At 42.4% G+C, this 23,659-nt stretch overlaps 1 protein-coding gene across 3 annotated transcripts in view; it reads right to left on the reverse strand.

Moving 5' to 3' along the window:
• Positions 1–4,082: 4,082 nt before the first annotated feature.
• The window catches only part of LHFPL6 (LHFPL tetraspan subfamily member 6), a 261,724-nt gene continuing 242,147 nt past the window's right edge, over positions 4,083–23,659 (reverse strand). For all 3 annotated transcript variants that reach the window (XM_042960156.1, XM_042960059.1, XM_015544549.2), the window contains exon 4: positions 4,083–5,249. In XM_042960156.1, the coding sequence (XP_042816090.1) occupies positions 5,131–5,249 (119 nt within the window). In that variant the 3' untranslated portion in view covers positions 4,083–5,130. The remainder of the gene's footprint in view (positions 5,250–23,659) is intronic.

Consider the following 23,659-nt stretch of genomic DNA (forward strand, 5'->3'; position numbering starts at 1 on the left):
GTATCACAATGTTTATTGATAGATAACAAGTATACAAAATCAGGGCATGAACATGACTTGATAAGTTAAGTAGACTTAAATTCAATACTATGATAAAAGGCACCAATTCGAATTCTCACCAGGTGTTTCACACCCACAAAACCACTTCAAGGGCCTTAACGATCCTCAAAACTGATCAATTTTGTGCAAATAAACCATGTTTCTTTTAAAAAGACTTGTGCACTTGCCCAGCTCAAGGATATTAAAATCCAGCACGTAAAGCCCATTCCTACAGGTAGAAATACAGGCAATATACTATCGTAGCAACAATAACCCATTATAGTTAAGAAAGTTTCGGTAACAACCAAATGGATAATCAAATATTGCAACAACTCAAGTGTTACTGAGCAAAGTGCATTTCCACAGTATTCAGTGTCGCTATTCAGTTTTCTAACTTCAAACAGCCTATGATAACTGGCAGCAAAGAAGGTCCTTGCTACAGACTGTCTCTGTAGCAAAACTGATGATGTAACTATCGCATGCTGCTAAATGTGTTTAAACGTGAAAGATACTCCGGAAATATTTCACGGTACACTATGGTTAAGACAATACACTACAAAAGAACCTCATGCAGAAGGAAATCCCAACTGACGTGCTTCTGCTTTAAATATCGTGAAAACATTCCTGCATCCACTTCTTATTAATGCCTGCAGAGTCACTGATATTACCCGTATCTGCTATTTCCAGAGCCCAAAGCCTTAATTTTGAACTACCCATGAGGCATCTCCAACTGGACACCCCATGGGATGTCCTTCATTACTTTGATGCTCTCGTTTCATATCGTGTCTGTGTGCGAGACCAGGACCGGCTCTGCTCTCATCCGTGCCACTTCCTACATCCCAGGATCTCTTGATTCTATCCTCCTGTTCTCTCTGGTCTGTCCCGTCCGCCCCACCTCCACCCGTTTTGCCCAGTTCGGTTTTCACCTGATGGCATCAGCCTATTTGTTCACCTCCTTTTCCTAAGCACTTAGACCATAGGAGGGGCTCAAAACTCTTTGTGGGTAAGAGGAACACGTTGTACTATTTCCCTGGCCACCTGTGCCGCCTGCTAACTCATCTCCATAGTGGGTCTAGGGATCGTTCTAAAACATGCAGGTAGTCATGCCACATCCCACATCTACCATGTCAAATGCTTCTCCTGCCTCCAGGATCAGTTACAATCTCCTCAGAGTGTCTGACAAAGCCCTTCTTGCCCTTTCCACCTCACGTCTACCCTCTTCTCTCACTGTGCCCCAACGCACCCTCCCTGCAGCCCTGTGAGGCAGGGCTCTCCAAGGACTCCCCCCACCTTTTTTTTTTTATCAAGGTATGATTAGCATATGATAAAGTACACACTTTAATAGCACATACGGATGGAGTTTGGAAAATGTATACATCTGTGTAACCACCACCCTAATCAACACATAGGGCATTTCCATCACCCCAGGAAGTCCCCTGTGTCATCACTAGTTAATGCCTTCAGGTTAATCACTGCTCTGATTTCTATCACCATATATTAGCGTCGCCTGTGTGTCGGGCTTCTTTTGTTCAACATAGCATCTGAGATTCTTCTGCATCATTATGTATATGAGAAATTCCTTTTTTAAAAAAATTGTGGAGTAGTATTCCACTATTTAAATATACCACGTTTTCTTTATGGATTGGCAGACATCTGAGCTGTTCCCAGTTTGGGATTATTACATACCAAACTGAGATGAACATTTTTTTACAATCTTTTTGGGGACACAGATTTTTTTTTGGGGGGGGCATAAATACATAGAGGGGAATGAGTTTGGTTAGCTTAGTAAGTAACTGCCTAATGGCCTTCCAACCATACATCTCTGTGCTTGGTAAGGTTGGGTGTCGTTAACATTTTGGTCATTCTAGTGTATGCTAAGTGGTGTTTCACGGTGGCTCTAAGTTGCATTTTCTTCTTCACTAATGATGTTGGGCACCTTTTCAAATGACTATTGGCATTTATATATCCTCTTTTGTGATATATCCCGTTCAATTTTTGACCCGCTTAAAAATACGCGTGGTTCATTTTTTTTATTATTCATTTTCCAGACACACAACTTCCAGTCTCCCTTTCATTTTCTTAATGATGTCTTTTGATGGGCAGACAACTATAATTTATCATCTTTCTTTTCCTATGCCTTTTTAATTTGTCTGTGCAGGATTCTTTGCCTGGGAGGAACTTCCTCCTTGTCGTGAGCATCATTTGACATCACAGGATATGATAATCACTGATTTTCCTCTTCCTTTTCCCCCACAAGCTTGGGGCCAACTCGAGAGTGGGAGACACGTTGCATGGAGTGCTTTACATCCAGCAGGAAACCTAGCGAGTAGCAGGTGTGCAGAAACTATTTATTACCCCAAATGCACAAATGAAAGTGTTGAAAATTGGAAGAGTTGGTTCAATTTCATCCAGTAACTTTTTTTGCATGTCGTTTTCTGAAAACAAGGGAAACTCCCCACTTACCTCACAAGCCTGTACAAGCAAGGGAAGCTTCATGAGGTTGTGAAAATGGAGGGTTTTGCCCCTTAAGTGTACATCAGTGAGCACCCTGTGAATATACACCTGTCGCAGGTTTTATTATTGTTGCTGTTATGATTATTTCATGAACCCTGATTGTTTTTGAAAAGAAGTATATGTGATCTTTTGGTAATTCTTAATAAATTTGATGCTCCTCATGAAATGCTAGAACATCTTGAACCAGAAACACATATGACTAGTTAGAACTTGAGATGTAAGGGTTTGCCTTTTGACTTCATCCTGTTGGAGTGTCAGCTTTTGACTTTAGCGAGGTCCACTGATGTCTGAAATCATACGGATCACGTAAAAATGACAATGTCATCATTAAATCTGTCCACGAAATAACCTTAATGAATCCCATAGAGAACTCCCACTTTACAATGGGAGCTAAGAGGTCATAATTCTATTCTGACAGGAAGGTGTGGTTAAGAACATGTGAAAAGCACCAGCAATAATGGAAATGATGGGCTCATTGAGGAAGCAAAGTGCAATCTCCTCTCCTCAGGAAACCGCAAAGTGGAGAAGCCCCCGCTCAGTGGACAATGAGACACAATCAGAGGATATTCAGCCCATTATGAATTAAGCATTTGAGAGCAGAATGACTTTTTCCATAGCAACAAAGCCTCAGAAAGTCCAGAATTTTATTGGCCTGATTCTTGCATTGTTCTTCCAAGGCAGCCGGAATCCGCTGGATGATTAAAAGTAACAAGAAGCAAGTGAGACATTCAGACATTCAAGTGAAATTGACAAATATGTATAGAAAGAACAGAAAATATAGTTATAGACAATGGGAATGCTCAGTTCCCCAATTCAAAAAATATACAATTGAGAAACTAATTGAAACTGAGGTTTTAAGGGTTTGAGGCAATAATTCGGCGTTGCCTAATAAAATAATATATCCATGATCTAGGATGCAATCTTTACTCCTGAAAGTGTTGGTTCTGTTGTGGGGTGACGAAAAGGTCCATATCCTTCTCTTTAGTCAAGGCTTTATGCTGAGAGCAGACACGTGACCTAATCGTCTCAAATGGCCAAGAATGCTAAAAGGGAGTGGTGTAAAATTGTCCCCGGCACAGAGGTACCAAAGAAACGCAGCACCGTGTTGAAGGTGGAGTGGCAGCAAGTCACAGGCTGCTTGTCATGACTCTGACGTCATCCTGGAGACTGGTGGCCCAGACCTCCCAACCACGGCTTGGCTCTCGTGGCTCTAAACCATGGCCAAATACTGTCCATATTCTCAAAGTCAATCCAAAATAGACTTGGAAGTCTTCTCTCGTGAGAATTTGTTCGTGATTTAAAGTGTAGTTAGGATTCTAGCTGCAAAGGATTTAAGTGGAAAGCAGGAACCCTTAGTCACCTTTAATACGCTGTGTGCCTAGAACAATGCCCGGTTGGGTGATTAGTGAGAGAACGAACGGGAGGCCTTAGAAGGAAAAGGAAAATTTATGGGACTGTTGGAGTTGAAAGGCTATATTTAGAAAATTACAGAAGCAAACTCAGTAACTGCATGAACACTCCATGACTCATTTAACTATTGATCAAAGAGAATTTATTCACAGAGTTTTTCAAATACCAACAAAATAGCACTTAAAAATTTTTTTATACAAAATGAATATTGAAATAAATGAATATTGTACAGCACAGTACAATAATGGACAAAAGAAAACAAGATCTAATGACTGGAAAATGTCTCTCATTATGCTCATACCTTCAACTGAATTCTCTCCTACAGTGGATAGGAAGTTGCCCCTTTACTTCATAAGAATATCATCGCAGAAGCTACTCAGACAAAGAAATCTTGCATATTTTTGAATAATATTGAAATACAAAGGCTTAACTCTAAAGGTCTGTATAAACACTGAAAACAGGTTGAGGGCACAAAGAGGTTATGCAGGATATATAAAATACTGATAGAGTGGCTTATTGGTCCATTTATTAGGTTTCATGTATGCTTTATAAAGTGATAATACTGTATTTTAAGGGTGTATTAAAAAGAAAACAGAGGAGTAATGCACGACTCAACCTCCCATACAGTCTGTGCAACAATGTCTAGGTTTGGGCGTGGGTGTGTGTGTGGATGTGTATGTCTGTGTGTGCTTTCAGAAGCGCCATGACCTACAGGGAACGTCTGTGGGTTACCCTGCTTCCCAACATAATACTGTTTCTACTAGCCCTTTTGATTCTCTGAGTCCTCATCTTACCAAAAAAAAAAAAAAACAACCCCAAAACAAAACAAAAAAAACCCACCCAAACTCTTGTTTGCATATATAGGTTTGTTCTGTGTGTGTATGTGATCTACATTAATGATACTCTGTGGAACAGAAACACTCAACACCCTGCAATATTTTTAGCCTTTGGTCCATTTTTCTGTGTTATTCCAGGTTCTCCATTTCTTTTGCAAATCTTGCACCACCCTTTGACGTCACATAATGTTTCTCATTCCACTGGGTTTCATTTCATAAGCACTGTATGGATGAGAACCACTATTCCACCTTTCGAAGGTAGCTGGACATTTCAGTCTCTCCGGGCCCCTTCGGCCTGTCTTCTCCTCTCTTTGCGCTTGGTGGCTCCGTCTCAGTAGGGGTACTGCTTCTGTTTCTTGCCCGAGAAGCAGGCCAGCCATGTGCACAGCAGCATGGCAGAAGCAGCACCCGCTCCCGTGCAATAGTACGCCCAGCCGATCTCACACTTACCTAGGGACACAGGAGGGGGACAGAAAGCAGGCACAGATCAGGACGGTTTTACAGGAGGCTGTGTTATTTCCCCCAGCCCCTTTGTTCCTGGTGCACTGAAGTAAAACGGAAACACCCATTAGAAACGTGGTACGCTCGCTCAAATGGAATAACAAGGGCTGAAAGGTCTCTCAAGACTCAAGAAAGCCAGAACGGTTGTGTGCGTTTCAGAAAGGCCTCAGGCCCGTGCCTCCTGCTAGCAAAGAAGCCAGAAGCCTGTTCTCTTCCGCCAATAATACCCACACTTCTTTTTTTTTTTTTTTAATTTTTTTTAACGTTTATTTAGTTTTATTTTTTTGAGACAGAGAGAGACAGAGCATGAACGGGGGAGGGTCAGAGAGAGAGGGAGACACAGAATCTGAAACAGGCTCCAGGCTCTGAGCTGTCAGCACAGAGCCCGACGCGGGGCTCGAACTCACGGACTGCGAGATCATGACCTGAGCCGAAGTCGGCTGCTTAACCGACTGAGCCACCCAGGCGCCCCGACCCCACACTTCTGGCTGAAGGAAAGGAAGAATGACAGCAATCGGGATGGGAGAAAGTATCAGTTCTAACTGATATCATCCAAACCCATACGTACAATGAGAAAAGTCAAAATGTGAATACAGTCCGTCCGCAGAGAGGCCGCTCTGAGGAAGGGATCCATTTGAAGGGTGGGTGATGCTGAAGTGAATACTGCTGTTTATATAGGACGGACTTGCACTCTACCTTTTGAATTGAAGAACAAAAACTCCCGGATTCTTCTGGGGTCGATACTCATTTTGAAATCAAGATGCCATATAAATGAGAACACAACGGAAAGACTTCACATGGGCCCTGATCTCTCAGCGTTGGATTGGTACTAACAGTACCAACAGCACACTCACAATACTAAAAGCAGAATTAGGAAAAGAAAGCGGGAGTGGCTGTCTGCATTTCAGAGAGCAGCCTTCAAAGCAAGAAAAGTTATCACGTAGAGAGAAGGCATTACATAATGATAAAGGAGCGAATTTTCCAAGAAGACATAATAATCTGTAATGCGCGTGTGCCTAGCAACAGAGCGTCAGATTACATGACACAAAAATGGACAGGTTTCAAGGAGAAATAGGTAAGCCCATTATCGTAGTTGGAGACTTCAACACCCCTGTATTGGAAATTGACAGATCCAGCAGGCAGAAAGAATCTGAAAGGACATAGTTGATATCAATCAACGGAATATAATTGACATCTACAGACCACTCTAACCAACAACAGCAGAATACACGTTCCTTTTTAAAAAAAATTTTTTAATGTTTCTTTTTATTTTTGAGAGACAAGAGACAGACAGCATGAGTGGGAGAGGGGCAGAGAGGGAGAGAGACCCAGAATCTGAAGCAGGCTCCAGGATCTGAGCCGTCAGCCCAGAGCCCGACGCGGGGCTCAAACTCACGAGCCTTGAGATCATGACCTGAGCCGAAGTCGGACGCTCAACCTCCTGAGCCACCCAGGTGCCCCGAATGTACATTCTTATCAAGGTCCTATGGAAAATTTACTAAGATTCTGTGCCATACTATATACCTTTAAACATTTAAAAGAATAGAAATTGGAGCACCTGGGTAGCTTAGTTGGTTAAGTGTCTGACTCTGGCTCTAGTCATGATCTCACAGTTTGTGAGTTCAAGCCTCGCACTGGGCTCTGCATTGCTGGTGTGGAGCCTGCTTGGGATTCTCACTCTCTCCTCTCTCTGCTCCTCCCCCACTCGTGCTTTCTCTCTCTCTCTCTCTCTCTCTCTCAAAATAAATAAATAAACTGAAAAAAAAAAAAGAAAAGATATACATACATTGTCTACTCTTAGACCACAATGGAATTAAACTAGAAATCAATGACAGATCGCTGTGGAGATTAAACATCACACTTCCAAATAACACAGGGCCAGAGAAAAAAATCTCAAAAGAAATTTAAAAATAGTTTGAGATAAATGAAAATGAAAACACAACTTATGAAAATTTATAGAATGCAATGAAAACAGTGCTTAGAGGGAAATGTAGAGAATCAAAAGCATTATTAGAGAAGAAGAATGATCTAAAATCAATAATAGAAGTTTCTGCCTTAGGAAACTAGAAAAAGAAGAGCAAATTAAACTCAAAGTAAGCAGAAGAAAATAAATAAAAGTTAGAGCAGAATTCATTAGCATTCTATGAGACCATTATTGCCCTAACACCAAAATTGTGCAAAAATTACAAGAAACTACAAATCATTATTTCGCACGGACAGAGATACAAAATTTCTCAACAAAATATTAGCAAATCTAATTCAGCAATGTATGAAAAGAATCATACAACAACCAAGTGTGATTTATCCCAAATATAAAAGGCTGGTTCAGCATTCAAAAGTCAATTAATATCATGTATCCCATCAAAAAACTAAAAGAAAAAAATCACACGAACATATCAGCAGGTGCAAAAAAAAAAATTTAACAAAAATACAACATCCAGTCATGATTAAAAAAAAATTCTCAATACACTAGGAATACAGGGAAACTTTCTCAACTTGTCAAAGAACATCTAAAACATTTATTGCTAATATCATACTTAATGGTGAGAAACATATAGCTTTCTATTTTTAGATTAATTTTCATTAGGCTTGTAAGAAATTCAGAATTTCAAGTGATTGCCATTTCAGTGATCTTGATGAAACTGCTTAGATATGATTATTGTTAAACTTCAGTAACAAAGTCCAATAATTTATGAATACCTTCAGGGTAAAAGAGATGTCAGAGGAAGGCTGCTCCAATGTACTGTGTTGTGCCTTTCCCACAAGGCAAGGATGTCCCTTCTCACCACTCCTTTTCAACACTTCACTAAAGGATCTAGCTATTGCAATAAGGCAGGAAAAGGAAATAAACGGTATACAGATTGGGAAGGAAGAAAAAAAAACTGTCTTTGTAGACGGCATGATTGTCTCTATAGCAAATGTGAAAGAATCCACAAAAAATCAACCAACCAACCAACCGACCAAACAAACAAACAAACAAACAAACAAAAAACCACTCCTGGAACTAATAAGGGATTATATCAACGTTGCAGGATACAAGGGTTATATGTAAAAGTCAATCACTTCCCATATACCAGCAATGAATAAGTAAAATTTGGAATTTAAAAGATAACACCATTTACATTAGCACGCCCAAAGTAAAATAATTAGGTATAAATCTAATAAAGCATGTACACAATCTATATGAGGAAATCTACAAAATTGATTTGATGAACAAAACCAAAGAACTAAGTAAATGGAGAAATATTCCATGTCCATGAACAGGAAGACTTGACAGTAACAAGATGTCAGTCCTGCCAATTTGGTCTGTAGATTCAATGCAATCCTATTAAAAAAAATCTCAGAAAGTTATTTTGGGGATATTGACAAACTTATTCTAAAGTTTATATGGAAAGGCAAAAGACTCAGAATACCCAACATAATATTGAACAAATTTCAAACACGTTCGACACAGTTAGAGGACTGGCACTACTCAACTTTAAGACTTACCATAAATCTCCAGTAATCAAAACAGTGTGGTATTGGTGAAAGAACAGACAAATAGAGCAATGGAACAGAGTAGACAGGTCAGAAATAGACTCACATAGATATAATTAACTGATATTTAACAAAGAAGCAGAGGCAATAAAATGAAGCAAAGAGAGTCTTTTCGATAAATGGTACTGAAATATCTGGACATTCACATGCAAAAAAAAAAAAAAAAAAAAAAAAAGACATGGACCCTACAGCCTTCACAAAAATTAACTAAAACTAGATAACAGACCTAACTGTAACACATAGAACTACAAAACTCCTGGAGCACCTGGGTGGCTCAGTTGGTTAATAAGCACCCAACTCTTGATTTTGGCTCTCAGGTCACGATCTCACCGTTCCTGAGACCAAGCCCTGCATCAGGCTCTGCGCTGACATCACAGAGCCTGCTTGGGACTCTCTCCCTCTCTCCCTCTGCCCCTCTCTCCCCCTCAAATAAGTAAATAAACTTTAAAAAGCATCAAACAGCAAGATATCACCTCATACTTACAAGACTAGCCAAAATCTGGAACACTGACACCGCCAAAGGCTAGTGAGGATGTGGAACAAGAACTCTCACACATTGGTGTGGGAACACAAAATGGTACAGCCACTTTAAAACACTTAAGAAGACAGTTTGGTGACTTCTTATTAAACGATAAAACTAAACATACTCTCACAGTACAATTCAGCAATCACACTACTTACTATTTACCCAAAGGAACCAAAAATTTACGTCCACTCAAAAATCTGCACATGGATGTTTTTAGCAGCTGTATCCATACATGCCAAAACTTTAAAGCAACCAATATGCCCTTCAGAACCAGGACTCAAACTTGGCTTTCATGTTCTAAGAATAAGAAGCCATTCACCCAAAATATCCTATTTGAATTAATAAAACAGGTTTCTGCATTCATTAATCCTCTCTTCCCCCATATTTTGTTTTACAACATTCAAGTTATTCTTTTTGTCTGGACAGTATGGAAGGCTTCTATATCTTTCATTGAACAATTGTCTTTTTCTGCTCTAATTTTAATCTTTCTTTTAGCCAGTTTTATGATCTTATCTTCTCCCTTTTCTTTTGTTATCATTTATATATTACATTAGATACAAACACATACACTGAGATACTTAAATTTCAGTCACTGAACACATAAACCATAGATTGAAAATCATATCCTTTTTTTACAAGTGAGTCATTTTTATCTTGTTCATTAATAACTTTTCTATTGAAAAATTCAAAGACTGTTAAGTGAAGCATGCAATCTGACTTCACATCTTCACTGAAGTTTACTAGAGGGATAGTTAGCATGTACCCCATTTACGGATAAGAAGCTGAGGTCAGGTGGGGCGCCTGAGTAGCTCAGCCGGTTAAGCGTATGGCTTCAACTCAAGTCATGATCTCACGGTTCGTGAGTTCAAGCCCTGCGTCGGGCTCCATGCTGACAGTTCAGAGCCTGGAGCCTGCTTAGGATTCTGTGTCTCCCTCTGTCTCTGCCCCTCCAATGCTCACACTCTGCCTCACTCTCTCAAAAATAAATAAACATTAAGAAAAAAATTTAAAAAATAAGACGCTGAGGTCAATCAAAGCTAAGTGAGTCATTGGCTTGTGGTCACCACAAGGCAATAGTAGCAAAATTAAATCGAGAGCCTCCACATCTCAAGCATATACCACCTACGTACACAGACAATAGGCTATGTTCAGTCTTCAATCTATGTGTCATCCTTGATTTCTCTCCCTTTATGTATCTAATAAAAGTAACGAGTTAAAAATAGTGAACATGTATTACATGCATGATTACTACTTGTTCCAAGTTATTAGAAGAGCTTTACATGGAGTACATATTAATGCATTTAATCCTCATAAGAACATGATGTGATAGGTACATTCAGATGGGAAAAGTAAAGTCAAGAAAAATGCACTAACCTGCCCGAAGACTCCCCGTTAATGAGTGGCAAGTCCTTTGCCTCTCTCCAAAATTTATCCTCTGTATTACCACTCAAATGCCTGCAGCATCCCCATACAGTCCTACCTGCCGTCATTGCTTTCCTGTCTCCCTGCTTCTGCTTATGGTATCACCAACAGCAAAGCAGGCAACTATCTTTTTAAAAATGAATCGTGTTAAGACACTGACTTACTTGAAATTTTCTAAAGGATTGTCAAGCATCTAGTCTCCTTCCAATGGCCTGTGAGACCTTGCATGAGCTGGTATCTGCCTACTTCTCAAAACTCATGACCAACTTCCCTCTGTCTTCCTTCTGGACACACTGGCTGCCTTCTCTGGACCTCATCAGGCTTGTTGCTGGCTTGGTGCTTCACGTTCATTATTCCTTCTACCCAGAAAGTTCTACTTCAGATAATTAGAGAGCTGGCTCCTTCTGAAATGGCATCTCTGTAAAGATATGTCCCACCCCCCACCTGCTTCATCAAAGTCTCTGTTCCTTTACCTCACTTTATTTCCTCTGTAGCACTTACTATGGTTTGTAAATACCGTGTGTGTGTGTGCATGTGCGTGTGTATGCGTGTGTGTGTGTGTGTGTGTGTGTGTGTGTGTGTGTGTGAGAGAGAGAGAGAGAGAGAGAGAGAGAGTTTAACTTCAGTCTCTTCCACTAGAATAAGAGTTTCAGTTATGGGAGACTTCTGTATATTTTCTTCTCTATCCCCAAAACAGTGCCTGGCTCGTAATAGTCACTCACTAAGTAAATGTTGAATGAAAGGCAAGGTAAAAGAAAAACAAAGAAAGGAAGCAAAGTAGGCAAACAGCTTAGTCCCCGAAAAACAGAGTAAATCTGGGATTTTATTACAAGAATAACTCTAGTCCTGCTTTGGCACGGAACTTTTGGAGAGACGTTCCCAAACCAAATTTATAGCATTTATAGCCTCATACAGAGTGTGTTAAACTTAACAGGATAATAGATCCTGAAAGATCACATCTCCACCTCGGGGTAGGTCTCACTGGCACAATGAGCTCCGTTAATAATGATACGTAGGATAAGTATTTTTCAAGGGTAGCAGAGTCCCCTTCATGGGCCAAGTTTTCTGATAACCATCCATGAATGTGGCTGGGGAATAATCTCCATTTGTGAATCTTGGGAATAATCTCCATTTTGAATTATTCTTCAGCTGGATTAAATAAATCTAGGAGGGAGAATTAATAGGTAGCTAAGAGATGGCAAGTGCTTTAGAACCTTTCAAGAAGTCAGCAAAATTTGTGGGCAATCCATTCAGTCTCGGGCTCATAACACGGAACATAATCCATTGTTCATTAATAAACAGGTATTGACCTACACACAGTTCCATGACCTAACACGAAGAGCAGAGTACACGATTCTTTATTAATTATTGGACACTCATTCCAGAGAAAGTAACCGGTGAGGGCAATTCTTTGAAAATAGTCCTTGTGACAGTAGTCATGTGTATTAAATAAAGATGAAAAAGAAGCCTAAAGGATTGACTACTGAGGACCCAGGAGAGAGAGAGTATATATTTTTTTCTCCAGGGAAGTTAATAGAATAGCAGGGGTTTGAACTTTAGGGGCTCTTCACTGGCAAGGCTGGTAGCAGATGGTGTAGATATTGCACCCAATGCCTTTATACCCCTTCGCTGGTCCTGGGGTCTCATCCTTAGCTTCTGATTGTGCACTACTCCTAACAGTTTACCCCTGAGACCCTCTTCAGAGGACCCGTGAGCCTGATGCCACGGCGCCCCAACTCTCAGAGAGCTTAAGCCCCTGGTGTGGCAAGTGGCCAATGTCTGACTGGTGCAGGAGTATGGAAGCCAGCTTTCTTGCCTCCAGGTGGGACAAATTCTACAGTGGAACGAATGTTCTAGAGTCCCAGTGAGTTGAGGCTGAGGCTGGGACCTCACCTGAAATCGCACTCTTGCCTGGTGTTTACCCCTTCACTATGTTACTTCCCATTCTCTTACTGGTTTCTTCGAATAAGAATCCTCATCTCAGCATCTGCTCTGGGAAACCTGATTTGAGACAAGAGCAAGTGAACAAAATCTTTCTTGCTTTTTTGGTTTCACGGTAAAGGTCTGTGAGGCTTCCGCTGTCAGAGGCTTGACCACCCTACCCACCTAACAACACACCGGAGCCTTGCCATCACCTGAAAGACCCACAGCCAGGATAAAGTCTTTGGCATCACCCATCGCCCCACACTACTGTCTTCCGGGGGGCAAATCTAACTCCATGTCTTGCACGTGCATATGTATCATTTCCAGTAATTGTTATGGTTCTGGATCCCTTCTTGTTTGTGTCATAAGACATGTAGTCAGCTCATCAAACCAGCTAACAGATGAAAATACAAAGAGGGCCACCTGGGTGGCTCAGTCATTTGAGCGTCTGACTTTTGATTTCAGCTCAGGTCATGATCTCACAGTTTGTGGGACTGAGCCCTGTGTAGAGCTCTGTGCTGGCAGCTTGGAGCCTACTTGGGAATCTCTCTCTCTCTCTCTCTCTCTCTCTCTCTCTCTCTCTCTCTCTGTCCCTCCCCAACTCTCTCTCTCTCAAAATAAATAAGTAAACATTTAAAAAAGGGGCGCCTGGGTGGCTTGGTCGGTTAAGCGTCCGACTTCAGCTCAGGTCACGATCTCACGGTCCGTGAGTTCGAGCCCCACGTCAGGCTCTGTGCTGACAGCCTGGAGCCTGTTTCGGATTCTGTGTCTCCCTCTCTCTCTGCCCCTCCCCTGTTCATGCTCTGTCTCTCTCTGTCTCAAAAACAAATAAACGTTAAAAAAAATTTAAATTTAAAAAAAAGAAAATAGGAAGGAAACTAAATAAAGTCATTTAAAAAGTGTACCATAGGAAAAAAATGTTTGAGAATGTCATCAGATATTGCCACTAATTACTCATATATATAGATATATGTGTGTAATCTATATATTTTGTGATTTAAATTCAGCAACTGGCTCAGATCCAAAATAAGCAACTAATGTTCAGTGTGATTTGAAAGAAAATATTCTTCTATTTCAGATATGAAGACTTTCATTTACCAAGTAATTTTCAATTACCAAGTAATTCATAAAATACAGAACCATTAAATCAATATGGATTTATTCTGGTAGTTTGGATTATTCAGAAATACAGCCAGCCCATCAAACTAACCTCAAAAGAATATACAAAAGCACACACACACACACACACACACACACACACACATCTTTTGAGAAGCAGGAAATCGTGGGAATCAATCTGGTAAAATCAAGATGTGTCAATAGGATTTAAGCAAATCTAAAGAAACACTAAGCCATCGAATCCCTGATTCCTTACTCCTTGATTCCTTTCCTCCCATTCTTCCTCTTTCCCTGCCTCCCTCAATTCCTTCATCAATTCAACAAATACTTACTAATAATAGTATAGGACTATTATAATAATAGTCTCCTATTGACCCTCTGACTGAGGGTCACTGGGTGCTGGAGATCTTGTTGGAAACAAGGTGGCTACAGTCCCTGCTATCAAGGAGCTATTGTCTAGTCAAGGAAGTACTAAACAATAATTACGGAGATAATTATGTAATGATAATTGTGATACGTGCTTTGATGAAAAGAAGTTCAGGATGCTAAGAGAGCAAATCACAAGGGAGCTCAATAGAGTGTGGTCAGTGTAGGAGAACCTTAAGTCAGAAATGAAATTTATGCTGAGACCTGGAAGAGGAAGAGCGGGAGCAAGCCAGGTGGAAATGCGGGAGGCCAGGCAAGAGTGTACTTGCACTAGGGGGATGGGAAATGGAGAAATGCAGGCAGACTGAGGTCTTGTTAAAGGATAGTTCAAGAACGAAATGAGTGCCATCTTGGGTGTAAGCCAGAGATGGGGATGGGGATAACTACTTCCAGAGTTTGAGAGCTTGAAGCCTAAAAACCTCTCCAGAAATTTCATCTGTACCGGTAGATGGAACCGTATGGTGTTCAACATTAACCAGTAAATCTTGAACACCTATCATATGTGCAACGTTATACAAGCTGGAGACCCAGCAGCGAACAAGACAGAAAGGGTCTTTGGTCTAAGGAGGTTTATGTTCTAGTTAAGACCAATTCTCAGGGATCACTCACATCACTTGCATTATTTTGAAGCCATCCCTCATATATATATATTACACGTATGTTTCTTAGAAGTTCAGTTGGATGAAATCAACCAGATAGAAGAGGGAATTTTTTCATGGAACATAAATATAAATACAAAACATCCAGAGTTCGGGAGAGTTCTGTGATTTTCCAACAGCACAGTAGACACACTGTACCTTGAAGTTCTCCAAAGGAAAAGAAAAAGTAGATTTTTTTCCTCTGGGAGCCTGATTCCATTGTTTAAACCCACATGCTCCGTAATAACAAATTAGCACCATGTTTTACAATAGTAAGAGGGAAAAGTCTTTTTGAGTACATTAGGCTATCAGGAAAGTGTATATGTTTTAGACAATATGGTAGTCCATGAGTAGTAACAGGACTAAATGAAACCAGGAAATTCGGGACCATTCTTCCATGGCCTCTCTCTTCCCCTGTCATGCCAATAAAGGCTTGTTATTATAATGCACACAAAAAGCATTTTACTAGAGGGCGAGTTTTGTCTGTGATCCTTTCGGGAAATTAGAGAAGCAAATCTGTTTAAACTTTCCCTTCTGCTCTCTGTGATGCTCCATCAAACAGGACTGTAAGCTTGCTTGGTTGGCAAATTGCTGCTTTCAACAATGGGGAATACTCTTCTTGACAGATAAAATAGAGGTTAATGGGACAGAAAGCAGCAAACCACAGCCACCTGCCAAGTCAATGGAAAAAGATGTTGTGGCGGCACTCCGGGGCGGCCTAGAAGAGGAGACGGGGTAGGAGAGGGGTGGCCGAGTTTTGGGGGGAGGCTCAAGTCAGTTCGTGGTGCGGCTCTTGTTAGTAATAGAGACAGAAGAGAAAGTACAACGAATCCAGCCTTACTACGAGTAACCACGGAATTCCACAGATCTTTTCGCCTTTTGAGGAAACTGTAGTTTAACCTCTGCTTTTTTCATAATCGGGCCCATCAACATTTCAGAGCCTACTATGTATCACTGTGTCCGTCTGCTCTACTTTGGTATCTTGGTGCTCAGTAAAACTCTTGGACCACAGCAGACGACTGATCTATGTTCGTGGCATGAATGAGTATCAGACACTGTATCTGTGTTGAGAACAGAAACATGAAATTACTCATTATATTAACAGCTGTTTATGTATATAGACTGTGAGGCGTGCACTGAAGAGTTTAAATTTTTTTTTTTTCAACGTTTATTCATTTTTGGGACAGAGAGAGACAGAGCATGAACGGGGGAGGGGCAGAGAGAGAGGGAGACACAGAATCGGAAACAGGCTCCAGGCTCTGAGCCATCAGCCCAGAGCCTGACGTGGGGCTTGAACTCACGGACCGCGAGACCATGACCTGAGCCGAAGTCGGACGCCCAACCGACTGAGCCACCCAGGCGCCCCATGAAGAGTTTACAAGTGGCAACTCACTTAATCATTTTTGCCTCCACCGTTTCCCAGAAAGGAGAGAAGCAAATCTGTTTATATTTTCCCCACGTGATTCCCTTTGTGAAGATGAAAAAATTGACTTACATGCAAGGTAAGTAACTTGCCTAGTATCTCAAATAAATGATAAAACTTCAATGTGGACTTGGGTCAAACTGATTCTAGAAATTTCTCCAGTGCTCAGAGAATGTATTAGGATGAGCTAGTCCAGTGTACTTCTCGCATTTGTTAGACAGCACTTGTCTTTGCTAGAACTTCCATGCCAAGGAGAGATGAAACATATTTTCCTCCTTTGAATTTATGGGTCTTCTTAGAAGACTCCACGTCTCTGTGTCCACCTTGCACGGCGGTTCTGGTTATTAAACGCCTGCCGCTGGCTGAATTGGCATCCAACTCCTGAGGCGATGGAACTAAACCAGCACTCTCGTGGCGACACCATCCCTTCTAGAGAATGTGGGGAGCAGGGGTCCAATAAGCTTGCTTGATGAATTCAGACTACTGATCCTTCCTCGGTGTGAACCTGACCATGAACATGCCCCCAGGCCAGGTGTTTTGAACCCCCCCCCCCGACTCTGTCCAAGCCCTGGGCACACTCCAGATCCTTCTCGGCTACTGTCTGCTTGTAAATGCTCAGCGGTTGGTCAGGAGCCATCATGCCATCCTCAGACCCACCCAGAGATTTGGCCACAGTCCCACCCACCGTACAGTGCTGTTCAAGCACAACACAAAGCGCAGTGGCTCAGGCAGTCCTACCCTCTCGCCGACGCCATCTGACACAAAACTCCATGGGTCCTTGGCCTTCCTGTGCTCTGATTTTGAACCTGAGCCCCACTGGTCCCTAGCGTACTTCTTTCTTCACTAGGTCGCTGCTAAGCTCCCAGCCTTGTGGCCGTGAGTGCCTGGGTCCAGATGTAATGAGACGACTGACTTCATTTATCAAGGTGGACTATCTTTCCTCTGTGATATTTTAACATTTTCACCATGTTGGGGCACCTGGGTGGCTCAGCTGGCTAAGCGGCAGACTTCGGCTCAACTCATGATCTCACGGTTCAAGTTCGAGCCCTGTATCAGGCTGTGCGCTGACACAGGGAGCCTGCTTCTGCCTCTCAAAAACTGAATAAACAGAAAAAAAAATTTTTTAAAACTTTTCACCATGTTAAGATACAAATGAAAAGCTTGTGTAGCAAAGAAGTAGGTATTTTTGACTTCATCTTTTTTGCTTTATAAATAATGAGGGCTGGAAGGTGGAAGGATCAGTGGAGAGACAAAAGCTTTTGTCCTCTTAAATATCACAGACGCAAGTTTGATAGGCCTTATCTTCTCGAATAAACTCCTTCATGGCTCTTCATATTCATACCACCTTGTCTGCATATGCATTTAGAAAAAACAAGAACAAAAGGAATCTATTTGTTCTTTTGTGAAGTTACTGAACAAAGGTGTCACTAGTAAAAAAAGAAACAAGTTTTAAGCCTTTGGCCTAAAACATACAAAAGCTTTAATTCAAACGTTTAATGGAACAAGTGGTTAAAATGATACCTCTTGTCCTCCTGTGTCTGGAAAGAGAAGAGAATGCCCAAACTTGTCACTGCGTAAAAATGTAGAGATAAGGGCACGCCTGCAAGGCTCAGTCGGTCAAGTGTTTGACTTCAGCTTAGGTCATGATCTCATGGTTCGTGAGTTCAAGCACCGCATAGGGCTCTGTGCTGTTAGCACAGAGCCCGGAGCCTGCTTCAGATTCTGTGTCTCCCTCTCTCTCTGCCCTTCCCCTTATTTATTTTTGACACAGAGAGAGAAAGAGCAGGGGAAGGGCAGAGGAGAGAGGGGGACACAGAATCAGAAGCAGGCTCCCGGCTCTGAGCGATCAGCACAGAGCCCTATGCGGTGGTTGAACTCACGCCCCGCGAGATCATGACCTCAACCGACTGAGCCACCCAGGCGCCCCTTGTGACTTTTCTATAAATCTGAGCTCATTTCAAAATCAAAATTAAACAAATATAAAAATTAACTGTGTCTATATACATGAATGTATACCTATACCCGCGTATATATAAAAATATAAATTATACACACACACACACATACATATGTAAGATGACTGGGAGACTTTCATGCTTGTAAATACAAAGAGCAAGAACCCAATAAATACGTGGGTCCTACGGCATGCAAAATGAGAACTGATGGCAATTTTTATTGTGCAATTTGCCCCACGAAAACATGCATTCACCCTCTTCCCCTGCATTCGCACTCCTTGCTCTGCGGGGCACAGCACTCAGTGGGGTATCTGGGGAGTCCCTGCCCTCAAGTTGCATCCTCTGTCGCACAAAGCCCCCTCCCATTCCTGCCAACCACAGCGGACCAGAGCGGACCACAGCCAACGAAGCAAACAGCCTACTAAACCCGCCGAAATAAAGAGGACATCCTGACATTCGTCATAAAATAGCGCCAAGCGGTAAGTGAGCGGTGTATGTGTGCGGACGCAGGTGTCCCGGTGAGGAAGGACAGGGGCGCTGGCTCCACCTGCTCCAGGAGGGGCACAGGCAGCAGAGGGACACAGGTCCCCCTTCCTCCACAAAGCGCCTCCAGGCTACTGGTTATGTATAGTCCACGTGGGAAACAACACTTCCCACGGAAGGAAAGGGGCTTTTCCGGCCGATATATAGATTTCACACAAGCAAAGCATATGCTCGCTAAGAGAAACCTCCAGGAATTTTCCGGAGTTTTCCGTGCCATCTAAGCCGTCTCTGGCAACTCCAGCAGGTCAGGAGGGTGCAGGGTCAGGACTACGGTAAGGAATTCAGCCTGAACAGGACAGAGGCTTTTTCACACTTCGAGCCTTGTCAAGGACCATTTCTGTGTCCTTGTGACTTTATCCTTCCTTCACTTCTCCTCCTTCCACCTAGCACATCACAGCATCACAGATTTTAGAGACAAGGGACACTGGAAAAGGATCATCTACAGCAAGGCTTGGCAACCTTTTTCTGAAAAGAGCCAGAGAGTAAATACTTTAGGTCAAAAGCAGCCATAGAGGGGGCGCCTGGGAGGCTCAGTCAGTTAAGGGTCTGACTCTTGATTTTGGCTCAGGTCACGATCTCACGGTTTGTGAGTTCGAGCCCCACATTGGGCTCTGCACTGACAGTTTGGGAGCCTGCTTGGGATTCTCTCTGTCTTCCCCTCCCCTGCTCTCTCTTTCTCTCTCTCTCTCAAAGTAAATAAACTTAAAAAAAAAAAAACCAGCTATAGACACTAAGTAAACACATGAGCATGGCTGTGTTTCAATAAAACTTACTGAAAAAACAAACAGGACATACTTGTCACATGACATGCTCACCCTTGATATAGGTCATCTCCTGTATTTCACCGATGACCAAAGTCATCTTCCCAGGTCTCTTGAATGTGTTTTCTTCAGTAGGGAGATTCTTTCTTTTTGTTTATAACTTTGAATTTCCTGGTTGTAATCTAAAGCAGGGTGCTGATGCTGGGTTATTCTTAACCAAAAAAACAGTCCTATTTGGGCAATGAGGATGTACACCACATCATTACCTACCTGTGCTTTTAAAGTTAACTTCCCAACGCCAAAGGAAATAATTATAAAATTGTGTGTGTCGGGGGGCAGGGGGGGGATAAACCAACAACCTCTTTTACCAACAAACCAGTGAAACAGGTGTATTTCATGTCGATATACATAAATCACCAGTGTGAAAACAACTAGGTAAAAAATGAGCAGGCTTAGATGAAGAGACAAAATGTGGTGGGTCCATATAATGGAATATTATTCAGCCGTAAGAAGGAATGAACTTCTGGCACGTGTTAGACAACATGGATGAAACTTTAAAGACATTATGCTAAGTGAAAAAAGCCAGACCCTGGGGCATCTGGGTGGCTCAGTTGGTTAAGCATGCAACTCTTGATCTCAGCTCAGGTCATGGTCTCACGGTTTGTGGGTTTGTGCCCCATGTCGGTCTGTGCACCGACAGCACGGAATCTGCTTGGGATTCTCACTCTCTCCCTCTCTCTGCCCCTCCCCTGCTTGTGCTCTCTCTCTTTCTCAAGACAAATACACAAACATTAAAAACACGTTTAAAAAAGGCCAGACACAAAAGGACGAACAAATATTGTAGGAGTCCACGTGTATGAGGTGCTTTGAATAGGGTCATTCATAGAGACAGAAAGTACAATAGTGGTTACTAGGGTCTGGCAGAAGAAGATAATGGAGAATTCTTGTTTACTGGGTACAGATGCTGTTTAGGGTGACGAAAACGTTAGAAAGTGGTTAGTGATGATGGTTGCACCACACCGTGGATTTACTTAATGCCATTGAATTGCACACTTAGAAATGGTTAAAATGATATAGTTTTATGTTACATACATTTTGTCACAATATAACAAAACAAGAGCAGTGTTATGTGGGGGTAGAGAAGCGGGTGGAGATGGATCAGTCAGAGAAACTGATCCTGAAAGATCTAAGAAACACACGTTCCAGTATTTTGGTGGGTGTGGCCGCCCAGGTGCCATGCTTCACTTCCTCTCGCACTTCACTTCCTCTCTCAGTGGTGTTCCTGACCCTGCCACACCAAACCTGCTCATTGCTCGTCCTTCCAGTCAGATCCACTCAGGGGCCTTTCTCTTAAAGTCTGCGCTGACTCAAGGTCCTGCATCATCCCCTCCTGAATTCCAGTAAGAGCCACATAACCATGGAACGGGTGGCTAAGCTGTTTTGCCTACACAGCATTCCCACGACACAAAGCAATGGCAAAATAAAACCACCCTGGTGCTTCCAGAAGCATAATCAAATCCCAGTTCAAGTGTCAGAAAAGTAGGGTGAGTGCATCTGAATTCTTATGATCGCACCAGTCCAACGGGCCTCTGTTCTGTGGCCCAGGAAATAATTTCATTAATGTACACATTTGCGCCATTTACACGTAAAAGATGGTTTTCCCTTTGTCCTGTCCGGCCAGCTTGTTGTTATGAATCCTTGCCCCTTAGCACCGAATTCATCCTGAAAGTTTCACTAGAGATAACGCCACTGGGAAGGTGATAAGGCACACACATTGGCTCTATATACACAACGTATGCTGGTGGCCTTTGTGTTCACGCTGTGAACCGACCCAGAATCCGATCTCCGAGTGGGGAAGGCTGAGACAACCAGCGGGGCTTTCTTCAGCGTATGGTGACAGATTATCCTCTAGCTGTCTGTCATTGCTGTTTATAAAGGCTGGAACGACCTCAGATTCTGCTCCTCTGACTCATAAATGGCCCCAAAAGAGAGTGTGAAGGTACCTAGACTGTCTCTAATTGCCTGTCCTCTGTGTAGCCCGCGGCTGCAGCCAATTTTCCAGGAAACCTACGTGAAGACGTACTGCACTCCGTCCTGATGGCATTTTATCAGCCCTCTTCCCTTTGTCTGTCATGCTTCCATCAGCCACCAAGCAGCCTCTGAATATATTCTCGGTGTCCGGTCCTCCGTTTAAGAGGTTTTCCTGGACGATCCCTCCTTGTGCGTAAGGTGGCTGCTGCGGACGAGCCTAATCCAATTTGGTCAAGCACAACCTTGAGACCCTCCGGTAAATTACAGTCACTGCTGCAAAAGTGTGAGGGATGGTATCGGGGAGCCACTCTCCTACAACCTCATTTCCAAGTTATGATGAAAGCAAGCCTCAGACCAAATCCTGCTACACAGACAGACGCTTATTAAACAAACAGCAATCAAGGCACAAACCAGGTCATCGACCTGTCCTGGGAGCTAGTTAAATCTTAGCTCTCTATCCTTTAAGTGTTTGCAAACACCACTTTGCATGAAGGAGCCATTGGAGCAATGTTCCAGGGCAGGACTCTGGTCCCTTTGGCCACAAACAACCAAAAGTTCTCCAAACAAAGGCTGGAAATTGAGCTTTTTAGGGGTGATCCAGCCTTGGCTGCCACTCCTGAGGGCATTGTATGCATAGCGGGCATGCTTCAGTGAACCTGTACCGGTTGTCAGAAATACTAAAATATGTACCTCTCTGTACTGGTGGGTGAACAGCCACTTCTCCAAGTTCCCCAAGTGTCCCATTGTCCCTTCCCTGTCTGGGAACCCTAGAGAAACCTAGCCTCATGTCCCAGATACCAAAGAGCTAGTGCCTGGCAGAGCAGGACCCCTGGGGAGCCTGCTCCAGTGCCGTGGCCAAGATTTTAGCGTGGATTGGTCAGGGCCCATGGAAAATCGGTTGAGAGTTTGAGTATCACAGGGACTTAGAGTAATGGCTAAAGGCAGGGTGGATGTTTCCATCCCTTCAAGCAAGGATAAGGAGTGTCTTTAACTCTTGGAGCTAATCCACAGTCTCACTGAGAAGAATCCACGTTTAACATTCATCATGCTAATTAATAAGATATTAATTCCACCAATAAAAATCCACTTCTGACAGGGCTGTGCGAATAGTAAAGCTGCCGGTGTTGGTTGGGATACAGATATCAGAACACTCGTACCAGCAGCCTTGAGTATCTGGTCTGGAAGATGCACCTGGGTTGTGACCGTCCCTAACTGACAGACACATCTCTCTTTATCCTGAAGTATTTTCGTATGAATTACAGGCATTATAACAGTGGTGTCAAGGAGGTGAGGAATCTGAGATTTTACTGTGCTTGCGAGCTGACACGTTAAACTGCCACCATTTCACAGAAGCTGGAGGAGACAAGAGACTCCCACATCAGAGATGTGGAGATGTATTATTCACAGACAGCAAGCAGCATGAGCTTCACATTTGCATCCACCCCCTTGCCTCCCACATCTCACAGGGGCTGATGCGGCAAAGTCAGTGAGTTTGGGTCACAGTTGAGGAATCCCGTGTTTAGAGAACCCCAACTTTTTATAATAGGCTGTAAACAAATCCGCCCAAGCTTCACACCAGAGGGAGACATTATCTTTATTATACTAAACAATAAACAAACCTGCCGTCTGCTCCAGTAGGATTCAAGATCTATCTGTTCATTATACAAACATCTTTGACAAGACAGTTCAGAACCAAGAGCTCTGGAGACATGCTAAATAATTGCCTTCTGATAGCAGCATGAAAGGAACTGGCCAGAAGTCTGAGTGGAAACATACTCAATTCACCAGGATGGCTGAGCACTCATTTTCACAGATACGATTTTAAAGTAGAATTAGCAGGAGTATGAGGGAATCCTTTGGGGGTAGAGGAAATGTTCGGTATTTTTATTTTGGTGGTGGTTACGTGATTTTACAAACTTGTCAAAATCCTTTGAATTGTACTCTTAACATTCGTAAATTTTGCCGTATGGAAATTATATCCCAATAAAGCTGACTTTTTAAAAAAGCAAACACAAACAAAATACAAAAAACAAACAAAAAAAACCCAACCGAACA

Source organism: Panthera tigris, chromosome A1 (genome assembly GCF_018350195.1).
Source record: "Panthera tigris isolate Pti1 chromosome A1, P.tigris_Pti1_mat1.1, whole genome shotgun sequence".
NCBI lineage: Eukaryota > Metazoa > Chordata > Mammalia > Carnivora > Felidae > Panthera > Panthera tigris.